Source organism: Dromiciops gliroides, chromosome 3 (assembly GCF_019393635.1).
Source record: "Dromiciops gliroides isolate mDroGli1 chromosome 3, mDroGli1.pri, whole genome shotgun sequence".
Lineage (NCBI taxonomy): Eukaryota > Metazoa > Chordata > Mammalia > Microbiotheria > Microbiotheriidae > Dromiciops > Dromiciops gliroides.
The window spans coordinates 154,007,223-154,023,235 of NC_057863.1; the positions used below are offsets into that span (position 1 = coordinate 154,007,223).

The 16,013-nt window shown below is 36.6% G+C and overlaps 1 protein-coding gene across 1 annotated transcript in view; it reads right to left on the reverse strand.

Annotated features, from left to right (window-relative positions):
- Positions 1-16,013, reverse strand: part of UGGT2 (UDP-glucose glycoprotein glucosyltransferase 2) — a 235,755-nt gene that overhangs the window by 120,720 nt on the left and 99,022 nt on the right. The window contains exons 15-16 of the mRNA XM_043994943.1: positions 13,579-13,714; positions 7,627-7,758 (exon numbers count right to left, since the gene is read on the reverse strand). Coding sequence (XP_043850878.1) covers positions 7,627-7,758; positions 13,579-13,714 — 268 coding nt within the window. The remainder of the gene's footprint in view (positions 1-7,626; positions 7,759-13,578; positions 13,715-16,013) is intronic.

The following is a 16,013-nucleotide window of genomic DNA, read 5'->3' on the forward strand; positions in this document are numbered from 1 at the left end:
GGGCTTTTAGTTGAGACTTAAAGGAAGAAAGGGAAGTCAGTAGTTATTGACTAGAAGAGGAGGAATGCAGGAGTGAGAGCATTCCAAGCACAAGGGACAGCCAAAGAAAATGCTCAGAGCCCAGAGATGCAGTATCTTGTTTGCGGGATAGTCAGGAGGCCTGTGTCACCGGACTGACCATGCATCTCTCCCACTTAAGAAGTTTCAGTTGCTCCCCAGTGCCCTTAAGATAAAATACAAACTGCTTTGTGTGGCATTAAAACACACTGTACAGTCTGGCTCCTGTCTATGTTCTATCTTGTCTATCTTCCTGGGCAGATGACTTATTCTTTCCCTCCCACAGTCTAAGCTCTAGGAAAAAATGCTCTGCCTGTTATTCTCCATACACAGCACTCTTATTTCCTCCCTCCAGGCCTTTGCACAGGTAATGTCCCATGCCTAGCATGCCCTCCCTCCTTACCTTTGACTCTTGTAACCCCCAGCTCTCTTCCCAGCTCAGCTGAAGTACAACCTCACATGATGGGCCTTTCCTTATTCTCTGATTTGTTTATTGTGTTTGCCCACTTTTCACTCCCACTCTCCCTTGGTAGAATATAAATCCCTTGAGGGCAGGGGCCCTTTCACTTTTGTATCTGGATGCCTAATGCCTACTCTGTGCCATTCGCTGTACCAAATATACAAGTAAAAGAGTGCCTTACCTCAAGAAATTTATATCCTACACAACAATCAACAAACATTTGTTGACTGGTTAAATGCTCTGAGGAGTGCAAGAACCTCCTATAACTTTAGACTAAACTGAAGGTAGGTACCCCTCCAGTTTCTCAGCATGGAAGTAATAGAATAAGACATTTTCATTTTTGCTTAATCACACTTTTTTTTTTTGGTGAGGCAATTGGGGTTAAGTGACTTGTACAAGGTGTCACACAGCTAGTAAGTGTCATGTGTCTGAGGCCAGATTTGAACCCAGGTCCTCCTGAATCCAGGGCCGGTGTTCTATCCACTGAACCACCTAGGGGCCCCAATCACACTTTTTTTAAATAAGGGAGAACTTTTTTGGGGAGGGAGGGAGGGAGGGAGGGAGAGAGAGAGAGAGAGAGAGAGAGAGAATATTTAGGAAATGATAGTGATGTAAAAAGTCCATAAAATAACTAAAAAGAACCCAAACCTGAAAGCATATGCTAAAGAGTAAGAGATGAAAGGAAATGACTAGAGATGTCATGGCTTCTGAAAAGAAAAGGCACATCTGGCCTGTCATTTTTACTTAATTTCATCAAACTTATTTGTGTACATGTTTTATCCACCTTATTAATTGTAATTCTTCGAGGACCACAACTGCCATTTTTCCTCTTTGTACCAGATACTTCATAAATGTTTGTTGAATTGAAAAGAGAACAAATAGTTTATTCATTCACAAATGCATATGTAGCACCTACAGTCTATAGAGCTCCATACTACCTGCCCTGCTCGCCCTAGAAGAAAGATCCTTGCCTGGGCCAGACATTCCACTGCAAAATTAGGACCTATGGCTAAGAGTATGTTTACTTATATACTAAACCTCATTGCTATCAAAGCATTAGCTATGGTGGGTAAATATAAGGACAAGGGAAAAGCATTTGCAAGGTTCATTTGCATTAGAAATGAGGAACTATTTGTGCATAAATCTACAAAGTAAGTGCAGAACTACCCTCTTAGGAGTTTGGTTGGCACTATTTGTGAGAAGCAGGCAAAGGGTATAAAAGTGGAGATGAATGGGAGGGCACTGAGGTACTACTGCCCAAAGTTGAACAAGCTTTGATCTCTTTTCTGGACGTGTGTCCAGTTTCAACAATAAAATAGCTCACAACTCAAGATTCTGGCTATATCAGGTACAAATAAAATCTCAGAGTTCTTCCTTATAACTGCAAGTTGATTTAAGACTTGTATCAGAGACTGTCCCAAGGGAAAAAAAAAAAGTGTTTTCATGTGCTAATCTCTAAGCATGTGTGTCAACAATTGCCAACCTCTGTTTTAAGCTGCACAGTTGTATATGTAGAATTATTAGAATGTTGGAAAGACAACTTAAACTTTATTTTGGATGTAACTACTCAAACAAATTAAAAATAGCACGGTTTTAAAATGCTCCCATTACATACATTAGAATTTTCAGCAAATCTGCTTTAGTTACTGGACTCACATTCTTTTCTAGATTTAATTTTAGAATCACAAGAACATTCTAACCTAGAAAAGAGAAACTAAGACCTTTAAATATATTAATTCCAACAAACAAGTATAATCTATTACAAAAATATCTTTTATAGTATACTTCATTAATTTATCTTTAGTAACATTGCTAAAAACTGATACATCAATGCCATATAAATCTTAAAATTTTCTAAATGAAAAACTGAATTAATGTAAATTTCTACTAGTATCCTACAATTTGCAAAAAATAAAAGAAAAAATGAAATTCACATTTTACCCTGATGAAATAATAAATGACTTTAATACTTGAAAATGTTTGTGATTTTAGCTCAAGGCTCTACTTCCATCCATGCAGATTAAAGACCTAGTATGCCTTCGTAGACGGTTTAATGAGTTACTCTGACCAAAAAAATCCTTCTATTAATGGCCAAACTTCTGGTAACAAGCCTCTCCACACTTAGCTATCTGACTCTGTGATTACAGACACAGAGGATGTCACCAGGCTTTTCTACCATGACAAGATCTGCTAGAGATTGTGATTGATATTCAAAGTTTCTAAGATTCTAGGGTCACCACACTATGATTAATTTTTAAATAATTCTATGGATTTTTTATCTCACTGATATGAGTCCCCCAATGATATAGATTACAAATTATCTAGGCCTTCTTATACTATATAAATCTTGCCCATATTTTCCTAAAAATAATACATGGAGATTAAAACCTAAGGGGCATTTTTCTAGATTTTTTTATATTGTAGTTACAATACATACGATGGGACTTTTTCTGATCACCTCAGCTGCCAGAGGCTCATCTCCTCCCAACCTCTCCAAATGACCTTGTATTTATGTTGTGTATAGTCACATGCATACACGGCTCCCCATGACAGAATGGCAGCTCCTTGAGACCAGGGGCTGTTTCATTTTTTGTCTTTGTATCCCCAGGGCCTAGCACATAGCAGGTGCTTAATAAATGTTTTCTGACCTACTGACTGTATGGATACCAATGGAACATGTTGGCTTTTCACCATGAGCCACTCCATTTTCCTGTAGGTGACAGTCAACTTTAACTCTTCAGAGACTGTGGTGTTCCATTTATTTTAGAGAGGACATCAGTAGAAGACTACTGATGCTAAAAGGATGGGTCTCTGTTATGGAAAAGCTCAATGTTACTAAAACCACAGTAATTTCTTACATGTAATACAACTCACTCTTCTCCTTTAATTCAATTTTTGGCCCAGATCACTATCTTCAGTGTCTGCCCAAGAAAAAGGATCTGATAGTCTACAGATTAATATTTTTTGTTACATGGCAATTGTTTTCTTATTGTATGAGAAACACATAAGAATAATATGTTCAGTTTCTTGCATTAGCAGCTGCAAGCAAGTTCAATCCTATTTAGTATACATTTGTTGGATTCCTGTATGTGTTTAGAATCGTATTTGATTGAGTAGGAAAATAAAAACATTGTAAGGCACAGTCTGTGTTCTCAAGAATCTTCCAATTAAAAGATCAGACAATTATGACAAATGATAAATTTGGATCCCTGCTCTATTTGAATCAGTATTAATCAGTTTGATAATGATTCCATGGGGGTAGTGGTTATAAATTCTGCCTATTTGGTCCTAGGAACTGCAGATTGTAAGTTCAATTGCTTCATCATAGGAAACTAACTAGAGTCCCTCCCCCCTTGCTTCTTCTTGTTATGGACACTAAGCCTAGCATGACAAGGGTGACTCAATCACATGGAAAGTCTCCCAATTTATTTTGTATCTCCAGACCACTCTCTTATCCAATAGGAGCAGGTAACCATCTTATGATTACTTAGTGGAGATGCCCTGTGCTTTTCCCAACCCAAGATCCCCCTGCTGTTATACCATTTTTTGGGGGGCTGACACATGATTTTTGGCCCTTGAAAGAAAGGTCTATCAACCAATGGGATTCTGTATTTTGTGTAGTATCTCTAGAGTGTTCACATATCAAATCTGTTATCAGGCCTTATAAAAATAAGCCCCTGGAAGAAGGGGCATCTCAGATCAGGATGAAGATCTGAGGCCCACTTCATTAGGAGTGACCATGGACCCTTTAATAAAGTGCCATTGGCTCAGAGCTCTGTGTCTATGTTTTTTCTTGCAGATTGGGCAATTATAATCCCCACACAATTGCAATAAAATGATGGAATTTAGCAGACACCCAGGGTCCCCACCTGATTGATTAATATTATTTGAATTGCGTGAGAATGAGAAACTGACTAAGTACTTACTTGGGGATGATTAGATTGTAGCCACACCTGGTGGGTTCTGAGCGATGTGTTGGTGTACTACTGACATCAGTAGGGGACCACTCTTAGCCAACTAGCTTGAAGGATCTCCCCTTTAGAGGAGGGAGAGAGAAAGTAAGAGGGAGAAAGCTGGCTCTGGGAAGCTCTCTTTCATTGTGGTGAGTTTCAAGAGCATACCGGAGAGGGACTTCACAGCTGACTCCCATTGAAACAACAGACCCCAGGTGATGAGTTATTAGAAGTGAGGCCAGCTCTTCGAGCTAGCTGAACTAGAAGCAAGTTTGGGGTTTGAATCGGTCTTTGCTAGGGCCAGGGAGCTTATTTGTTTTTCTCTTCCCCTATTCCCTTGTTCTTGTCTTTATTAACTTCACCTTGGTTGTAAATTTTATTTCTATTAGTAAAACCTGGTTTATTTGTGGAAAAGAGGCTGTTAATCTCCTTTCTTATCAGCCTGGGAGAAATAACTAAAAAAGGCAGTTTGGAAGGGAGGAAACTTTGTACCTAGAGGTCTCTCATTATTTTCTGAACCCCAATATTACAGCGAGCCACCCAATTAACTCTCCCCATAATAAATTTGGCTCCTACAAAATACATATTGAAAATAAGTATACAGGGAGGCCACCAAAGTCAAAGTCTAGCTTTAAGCTTTAATAGCTGATGTTTGGGATACCCTGTATAACATTATTAGAGGATGTAGAAATAATGCAGGAAGCAAGTGTTCTAGAAATTTTAAATGTTCATACTTAAGGACAACATGCAGAACTGGGAAAAGGTTGAGTTAAGAAATAAAAAATATTTTAATGGCACCTGAAATCAATGTGTAAATATATTTTAAAATTACAGAATTGTATAAATTGAAAAGAACTAGAAATCTTAATATTTTCTGGATGCCCCATCCTATACATCCTTCTTGCACACTCTGCAACCCAGCCAAACTGGTTTTCTTTCTGTTCACACATGGCATTTCATCTCTTATCTCTGTGACTTTGCTGAGGTTCTCTCACATGTTTGGATTATATACCCTCCTTACTTCTGCCTTATAGAGTCCCTCTCTTTCGTGGTTGTTTTTTGTATTTTTTTTTTTTGTGGGGCAATGAGGGTTAAGTGACTTGCCCAGGGTCACACAGTTAGTAAGTGTCAAATGTCTGAGGCTGAATTTGAATTCAGGTCCTCCTGAATCCAGGGCTAGTGCTTTATCCACTGTGCCACCTACCTGCCCCCTTCCTCTCTTTCATTAGAATGCAACTCAGGCACCATCTGCTGCAGGAAACCTATCCTGATCCTTCCAACTTCTATAAAAGGCTATAAAACTACCTTGTATTTAGCAACTTTATATATATATCTGTATTGACTAACTTTATATTTATGCTATATGCATGTATATATGTGTTTTAGATGTACTTGTATCTTCCATTAGACTTATAAGTTCTTTTTTTTCTTTCTTTTCTTTTTTTTTTTTTAGGGGGGATGGATGAGGGTTAAGTGACTTGATCAGGGTCACACAACTAGTCAAATATCTGCGGGTGGATATGAATTCAGGTCCTCCTGAATCCAGGGCCGGTGCTCTATCCACTGCGCCACCTAGCTTCCCCAGAATATAAGTTCTTTATGAAAAGGGAAGGTTTAATTCTTTGATATATATCCATAGCACTTAATATGGTACCTGGCACTTATGATGATTATTATTAATAGCAAGAACTTACATAATGCTTTAAGATTTGCAAAGCACTTTACAAATACTATCTCATTTGGTCATCACAACAACCCTGAATGTAGGTGCTATTATCACCCCTATTATACAGATGAGAAAACTGAAACACACAGAAGTAAAATGACTTTCCTAGGGTTACACAGCTAGTAAATGTCTGAGCGCAGATTTAAATTCAGGTCTTCCTGACTGAACTACCTACCAATTTTAATTTGTTGTTTGATTCACTGATACATGTGAAACAGAAAAATTAGAAATATAAAAATGCAAATGATTATCTACTAATTCCTTACTGTAGTGACCCACACATGTGATCCATAGTCCTCAAAATCTAAGGCATCAGAGAACAAACTCTGGCTGGTCCTATCAAATCAAAAAGGATTTCACTGCTGCTTTGATATAAGTTGCCGGTAACCTGTTTAAGTACTAGGCTAGCTAAGCTTAAAGAGGTCCATCACCTCATATATTTTTGCTTGGATACTGTGAGACATGCTAATTCATGGTGAGGATTGCTCAGGGAGTGAATGTGAAGGGATTCTTCCTCTCAATAGTTATTTCACTTGGAAATCCAAAAGAGGACAATTATTTGCTGAAGAGCCAGATTTAATTTGGGAAAAAACAATAGCCATGCAAACAAAAAGAGGAAAATGAGGGCTAATATTTTCTTCAAAACCAATCTGCATGGGGCAGCTAGGTGGCGCAGTGGATAAAGTACCAGCCCTGGATTCAGCAGGACCTGAGTTCCAATCCAACCTCAGACACTTGACAATAGCTGTGTGACTCTGTGCAAGTCACTTAACCCCAATTGCCCCGCAAAAAAACCAACAACGACAACAAACCAATCTGCATTATATTTTATTAAATACAAAACAACCTAATAAAGCCTATAGTTACAAATTGATCCTAAGACACATTCTTCTAAATCACATTCCATGAGTTATACAAAGTATCTTACTATTGGCCTCTGGAACCTGCTCATATCTTGAAGTCATTCTAGTTTTAAACAGTATACCCTTCCTTCCTCAAATTGCCATATCATGCTCCTATGGAAAGCCTGTGTTCTCATTTAGAGAACATTAATGCTGTCCTCTCTTTTAAATTTCATCCCAATCATAACTAACACTGCCTTTTCCCCTTTTGAATATGTTTTTCATCCCATCCACTGAGAAAATTTGATTTTCAGGCTATAACTACTCTAAATAAAATTCTACCTCTTTCAAGAATTCTAGGAACCATCCTTCCCAGACCAAATGCCATTCTCTTCCGGGTACAGCTAATAGTAATGACTTAAGGCTTTTCTGTAGGCAACTTACTATTCCCACCTTCTCTTATGGAATTATAGAACTCCTAATTTCAAAATAATATTGCATTCCTTATAAATTTTATGACAAGAATAAAGACATAAGAAAAATAATTTCAATTTTATTTTTGGAGCTTCCTCCCCCCTTTCACCATACCTTTCTTTTTGTGTCATATTCAGAATGGATTCCCAGGATATCCTGAAGATTAGCATCAGGAAATGTACTTTGGAAAACACTTTTAATGATGTCCACAGTTAATAAGTCTCTTTCCTTCACATTATGGTACATCTGTGAAAACAAGAATATAATTCTGTACCTTTAGTGTAGCCAGTTAATTTTTGTACTGCTATGTATCTTGACTGAAATGGTTAAAGAGCATAATGTGACTTGTATTGATGTAAAAATACAAAAAGGTCATGTGTAAGAAATATATAATTACATGAATAATATCTCATGTTTTCTAGAAAATAGAAAGAGAATATTGCATTACTCTAGAAAGAAAGTAATCAATAAAACAATAAAATAGACTCTTGGAACTAGATAATGATCATTATCATCATATATTTTCAGGTTTGCAAAGTACTTTACATTTATTCTTTCATTTGATCATCACAACAATCCTGTGAAATATATGCTATTATTACTCCCCATTCCACATTTTACAGATGAGGATACTGAGGCTAAGAGATGTTAAGCAATTATTAAGTATAGGAGGCAGGATTTGAATTTGGGTCTTCTTGATTCCACATCCAGAGCCCTATTCATTAGCTGTCTCTTGTGTCACTCCTTTATTCTATAAATGAGGAAATTTAGGCCTGTAGTGGTTAAATGTTCACATAATATTAAAGTTCACATAATGAGTAAGTGAGACAGCAAGCACTAGAACTTAGGTTTCCTGATTTATAGTCCTATGCTCTTTCTACTATACTAAACTGTCATCAAATAATTTGAAAAGGGCTTTTAAAAACTGCTTAACAGACTACAGAGCTGAGCCCTCAGTCCCGGGTAGTCCCAGAGCAATCCTCATCATACAGATGTTAGAAGAGCTGTCTCTGTTATCCTTTATCACATCCTCCATCAGTTTTGGAGAGCCCAGGATCTACTCAAGATGGCCTGGCAGGAAGAACACCATTTCCAGTGGGCATTTCATCCTCTCACCTTGGATGCTCAACTGTTCACAGGGTCTGAATGGTATGGAAATGAACAATTCTGTTTTTCCTGATGCTATAAAGGAATACCAGTTCTTACTATCTGCCTTGCCACTGCCTTTTGAAATCTCCCAGGTTTTATTATCTGCCTTAACCCTAGAACCTGCAGTCCTCTGCACTGTCATATTAATTAACATAAAGGACTTTAGGCCTTGCCACCCACCCTAACACCATACCCTTGGGACATGAAATGGATCTTCCTCTCTTAATTGGAGTATGAGCTCCTTCAGAGCAGAAACTCAGAAACTGTCTAGATTTTCATTTTGGACCCCCAGCACACTTGTTGCCACATATTTTTACATGATTTTTATATAATAAAATAATAGTACATAATAAGCACCTAATAAATGCATTAATTATTAACTAATTTGTTCAACCAGATCAGGAACTATAATTACTAAATAAAGTAATACTTCATTTTATTTCATATATATGTATATATATGTATCCTTAAAAACTGAATCTTATTCTCCCACTTACACTGAAAATTTCTGAAATGAAGTATTTTAATTTCTGATTAAAATAAAAGGCAAGTACTAACATGTAACAATTAAGCTTTAATTTTTTCTGACCATTAACCTTTGCTATATAGTTTTTTTTAAAAAAAGATTGGTGGGGCAGCTAGGTGGCACAGTGGATAGAGCACCAGCCCTGGAGTCAGTAGTACCTGAGTTCAAATCTGGCCTCAGACACTTAACACTTACTAGCTGTGTGACCCTGGGCACGTCACTTAATCTCATGCCGATACATCAAAGACATTTTTTATAATAAGAGAATTAGAAGGCACTGAAAACTATGAGCAGCGATCATAAATACAAAAATGAAATTGACTGATTATAGATGTTTTAGTTAAATGAGAGAGTTTTCATGGATTTTTTTTCTACAGAAAACCATATCTGTACAGTCAAGTAAATAACTGAAATGGTAGAAAGACTAAAATCCTACAGGGTCAGCTGTTGATTTTAAGGAGGTATTTGACCCTCAAAAAAAGCAAATGGAAAAATCATTCCAGCTTTTATGGCAGATATCTTTGCTTAATTCAATGACTTTTTTCTCAAACTTCATTCTACTTGGTACACTGCAGTTTATGATAATATTCACATTATCACTTCTGGAACCTATTCTGCCTTGCTATGCTTCTATGACACAACTTTCTCTGGATTCTTCTCTTACTCCTCTAGCACCCTGTGTCAGCCTCCTTGGCTGGATCATCATGTTCCTCATGCTTACTAAATGAAGGTGTTTCCTAAACTTCTCTCCTCGGCTCTCTGCCTTGGTTATTTCCTCAGTTCCCATGGGTTCGGTCATCACCTCTCTATACACATGGATCCCAAGGATATATTTCCACATCTAAAATGTCTCCTGAATTTCACTCCTACATCACCTATAGCTTGATGAACACATTTTCATGGACGTCCCTGTGAGATTAAAATTGGATATTAGATCATAAATCTCCCCTACTTAACCTTTCCCTTAATTTATCTCCCAGACTAGTAAATGGAAGAAGCTTCTGGTTTTCTAGATAGAGCCTTTATTGTATGGTAGTCACAAGGTGATGTTGATTAGAAGGATAGGAAAGTAGAAATACAATACAAATCGTCTTAAGTCTAGGCTTATCTATATTCTGTATAAAACTCACCAAAAACCCAAGGCCACTTTTGGGGAGAGAGACCGAATCAAGCACCTGCTGTTAACCGAGAGCCGGGCCGACTCCAACTCCAGTCCGTGTCTCTCTGTGCAGCGCAGCCACGAGACCCGCGGAGCAGCAAAAAGTCCACTTCCGTTCTCTCCACCCTGTAAGTCGAGTGCGTTGCAGGCAGTCTGACGTGCGCAGCAGGCGGACTGTTGGTCTCCTCCCCAAAAGGGTGGTCCTTCAAAAACTGGCGTCTTTCAGTTATCCTAACCGACTGTTAAAAACCTTTCATATTTTTTTACCACATCCCCATGGCATTAAGAACTCATCAGGTCCAAAATTTTTGATTCCATCAGTGTGCAAACATTTATTAAGCACTTACTATGTGCTAGGCAGTGTTTTCAGTGCCAAGAATACAAAGAAAGACAAAAACACAGTTCTTGCCCTAAAGAAGATCACATTCTAAGGGGAAAGACAACATGTAAAAAAAAATCTTACTTCTAAGATATATACAGCATAAAAAGAAGGTGATCTTAGAGTAATGGGATGTGAAAATCAGGAAGTATTGCTGCAAAAGGTGGGGTTTGTGCCAAGTCTTCAAATTAGCCATGGGAGCCAGGAGGCAGAGTGGGGAGTGAGCATTCCAGGTATGGGGACAGCCAAAAAGAGCACAAAGATGGAAGATGCAGTGTCATACATAAGGTAAATTAATATATACCTGAAGACATATAGTGATCTGGTCAGTATCACTGGTTGTAGAGTTTGGGGGTGGAAGAAGGAAGGAATAAAGTAAGAATACTGAAAAAGGAAGAGGGAAGGGACAGGATATGAAGTTAAAAAAAAACCTGGGGCAACTAGGTGGCACAATGGAGAGAGCACCGGCCCTGGATTCAGGAGGACCTCAGTTCAAATCTGGCCTCAGACACTTAACACTTACTATCTGTGTGACCCTGGGCAAGTCACTTAACCCCCAATTGCCTCACCAAAAACAAAAACCCAGAGGATTTTATATTTGATGCTGTAGGTAGTAGGAAACCACTGGAGTTTATTGGGTGACATGGTAAAACCTAAGTGTTAGGAAAATCATTTTGGCAGCTGGGTAGAGGATAGACTGAAATGGGGAAGAGATTTAAGGTAGGGAGAACAACTAGAAGACTATTGTAATAGTTGAAGCATGAGGAGATACGTACTTGGGTGGTGTCTATGTGAGTGGGGAAAAGAGAACACATGTAAAAATTGTGGTGAAGATGGAAATGACAGCACCAAGTGAGAGTGAAAAGTGAAGGATGACACTCAGATTGAGAGCCTGGGTAACTCTGAGGATTGTTGCACACTGAAAAGTAATAGGGAAGACCAGAAGAGGGGAGAGGGAGATGTAATAGATTTTGTTTAAGATATTTTGAGCTTGATATTTGTCCAGGACATATGGTTTGAAATGTCTATGAGGCAGTTGGTGTTGCTAAGATGGAGCTAGGATAGGGTTGTATATACAGATCTAAGAATCAATTCATAGAGATAATCACTGAATTCATCAATCCTTTAAACTTCTCCATTTTTTGATTGACAGTTTTTCCATCATTTTACTCACTTAGGTTTACAAAGTCATCCTTGAATCTTTACATTCCTAAAATATCCCTATCCAATCAATTTCAGTCTTTTCAGTTCTACCTCCTCAATCTTTCTGGATTCTGTATAATTTTTCCAGTCACATAGCACCTGCAGAATCTCTCAATCTTCAGGTAATACTTTTCAGTTTGGATTCTATGGTGGAACTTTTATATTTATTTAACAGTGGCAAACACATTCGGCAAACAAGTATGTTTCCTTTCTTTATGCCTCGCTTGGCATTAATAATCACAGAGCATTAAACAAAATTGTTATAGCTTTCAAGAAATTTTATATTATTTTGACATATGCATGGAAGATGCCTTGTTGGAAGACAGTCTTTAGGACAGCATTTGTATTGCTGAATAAAAGGCTTTTTATTATCAATAAGCAATAAGTATAGTGTTGTCTTGTGTTTTAACCTTTCAGTCAATTACAGTTATAAAGATTTATTTTTTAAGCTGAAATATTGCTTGTGAAAGCCAGTGTCTTCCTTCTAGTAACTTTATTAAGAATGTCTTTGGGGGCAGCTACGTGGCGCAGTGAATAGAGCACCAGCCCTGGAGTCAGGAGTACCTGAGTTCAAATCCAGCCTCAGACACTTAACACTTACTAGCTGTGTGACTCTGGGCAAGTCACTTAACCCCAATTGCCTCACTAAAAAAACAAAAACAAAACAAAGAATGTCTTTGGTAAGTGGAAAACTTATTCTCATAAAATAGATAAGTAGGCATGTTAGTCAAGAGGCATTGATATTTTCTCAATTGCCATTTTGGGTAGTAATAAATGAAGAGACAGTGTTTACAATTTTCCACTATCCATTTCTACAAGATTTTACAGTATTGCTGATGTAAATTTTGGCTGCCATATCATTACATTTGACAAGTAGAGCAAATGTTTATCAAATGAGGAGATTTCTAGGATATTCTAGTATTAATATAGCAATTGATATACACTGGAAACACTTCTGTGGAAATTTGTTATAATTAGGGTTGATATCTGCTCTTGCATTCATTTCTCATTTTTTGACACAGATAACTTTTGAATGGGGAAGTTTGGAACTGTATTAATTACATGTCATATTTTCCTCAATTTTCTTCTCTTAATTTTTAATTAATTTTAAATTTTGCTTCTAAAAGCTAGCAGCTGACTGTATAACTATCTGGCTTAGGAATAATTTGCATGTAAGTAATTTAATTTTATATTTCTTGAAATATCATCAATTTTATTTTATAATGTCATTTGGTTACAAACATCTCCCTCCAGTACCTCATTACTACAATTAAGGATTTGCCAGGGATTGCACTTTACTCGTATAACCTTTGAGAATCAAAAATTATTCACTTACAATTATACAATACACACCATACTGAGACATTTTGGTAGGGTATCATTGGAAGTAAAAAGTAATACCTGATGCCCACTGTAAAACACAAAATAAATTTATGACAACAATATACAAAATAATTAAGAGCAATGATTCATTCTATACATAAAAACATATACCTATTTTTTAAAAAACATTTTTTCCTATTGAAAACAAAAAAAAAATGTGGGCCAGAAGTCATGGAAATTGTCTTCTCTTAAGTTTACATGATAAAGAATTCAAGGGAAAATAAAATAAATTATCTGAAACAATCATCCCCTTCTACAAATACTCACCTTTATAATGGTAGCAAAAGCTTGTGTGATGTTATATTCTTCAGTAATGTAATTGATAACTCTCCAAAGGGCAACTCCAGCATCATTATGCCCATCGATTGCATCATCTGTATTGAGAATGAAAACAAAACCTATTCTGGGGGGAAAAGGATGAATAAATTCAGCAGCTTTATTTAATCATTATTTTGTTAATAACAAAATATATTTGGAAGAATAAAAAGTCAAGAATTTCAAGGGAAATTATGATAAAAAATAGGAAGGAAGGGGGCCTAGTAGTACCAGAACCCAAACCATTATAAAAAAGTTATAATGATCAAAGTTATTTAATACTGGTTAAGAAATAGAGAGGTTGATTATTGAAACAGATTACAAACACAACATACAGAAGCTTGCATTTGATAAACCCAAAGATATCATCTACTGGGATAAGAATCCAATATTTGACAAAAACTACTAGGGAAACCACAAAAGAGCCTGGTACAAACTAGGCATAGATCAACATCTTGCACCATACACCAAGGTAAGCTCCAAATAGATACTTGACAGACATAAAGGGTAACATCATAAACAATTTAGAGGATCAAGCAAGAAATTATTCTTTAGGTCTTTGGATAGAGAAACAATTGATGACAAAACAAGATATAATAGAAGTAAAATAGTCAATTTTAATTACATAAAATCAAAGTTTTTGCATAATCAAAATGGACGCAGCTAACACCAGAAGTTAAGTAGATAACTGGACAAAAACTTTGCTTTTTCATAATTTGTTTTAACATTCATTTTTTAAAATTTTGAATTTCTAATATTCTTTCTTCCTCCAGCCCTCTTCTACTTATTGAGAAGGCAAGCAATACAGGAAATCAATTGCACTTGTGAAGTCCTGCAAAATATATTTAATATTAGCTGTACTGCAAGAAAGGCAAGAAAAATAAAATTTTTAAAATATGCCTCAATTTGCACACAGAGATCATCAGTTCTCTCTCTGGAAGTTGATAGCATTTTTCTTTCTGAGGCCTTTGGAAATGTCTTGGATAATTCTACTGATGAGAGGAACTAAGTCTTTCACAGTTGATCATCATTACAACATTGCTGTTACTGTGTACAATGTTTTCTTGGTTCTTTCACTTCCCTCTGCATCAGTTCATATAAATATTTGTAGATTTTTTGAAACCACTATTCCCATCATTTCTTGTACTTCATTACAATCATATATTACATCTTATTTACCAATTCCTCAACTAATAGACATTCCCTCATTTTCCAATTCTTTGCCACCACAAAAAAAGAGGTACTATGAAATTAAAAAAAAAATGTCCTTTCCCCCTTTCTTTGATTCCTTTGGGATATATACCCACTAGTGGTATTGCTGGGTCAAAGGATATATATATATATATACACATATTTATAAGTTTTCAGTGCTTCCAAGGTGGTGTGATCCAGGAAATGATGTAGTTAACTATTTCCTTGCTCTGTGCTCAAAGGGCTTTAAAACATATATATATACACACATATACATATATATATATACACATATATATACACACATACACATATACAGACACATATACATACACACACATATATAATATATTATATTATAATATATATACATACACACACAATACACACACACACACACACACACATATATATATATTTGGTTTTAAAGACCTTTGAGCACAGAGCAAGAAAACAGTGACTATATCACTTCCTGGATCACACCACCTTGGAAGCAATAAAAACTGAAAAATTCCCAGATCCAGATGTGGAAAGAGAAACAAAAGCATAAATCTTAGAACAGTGCTCCTCCACCCCCAGGTAGTCAGAGCCCAACTTTAATATAAAATTCAAAGTCAATAAATAGGCTAGAAAAATGAGCAAACAGTCAAGGAAAAAAAAAGAACCTGATCTTAAAAATGTACTATGTTGGGGGCGGCTAGATAACACACAGGATAAAGCACTGGCCCTGGAGCCGGGAGTACCTGAATTCAAATCCGGCCTTGGACACTTGACACTTACTAGCTGTGTGACCCTGGGCAAGTCACTTAACCCCCACTGCCCCACCAAAAACCAAAAACCAAAACAAAAAAAATGCACTATGTTGACAGAGATCAATACAGCCCCAGAAGATAATGAAGTAAAAACATACAGGCAAAGCCTCAAAGAAAAATGCAAAGTGGATACAAGCCCAACATACATTTCTGAAAGAGCCAAAGAAAGAGCAAAAAATTATTTTAAAAACCAAATAAGAGTGGCAGAAGAAAATGGGGAAAAGAAATGAGAGGGATGCAAGAAAATTATGAAGAGAGTAATAGCTTGGTAAAAGAAGCACAAAAATGCTGAAGAAAATAACACCTTAAAAATAAGATCTAGCCAAATTGCAAAAGAGGTTAAGAACTCCTTAAGAAGAACTGCCCAAATGAAAGAAAAAATAC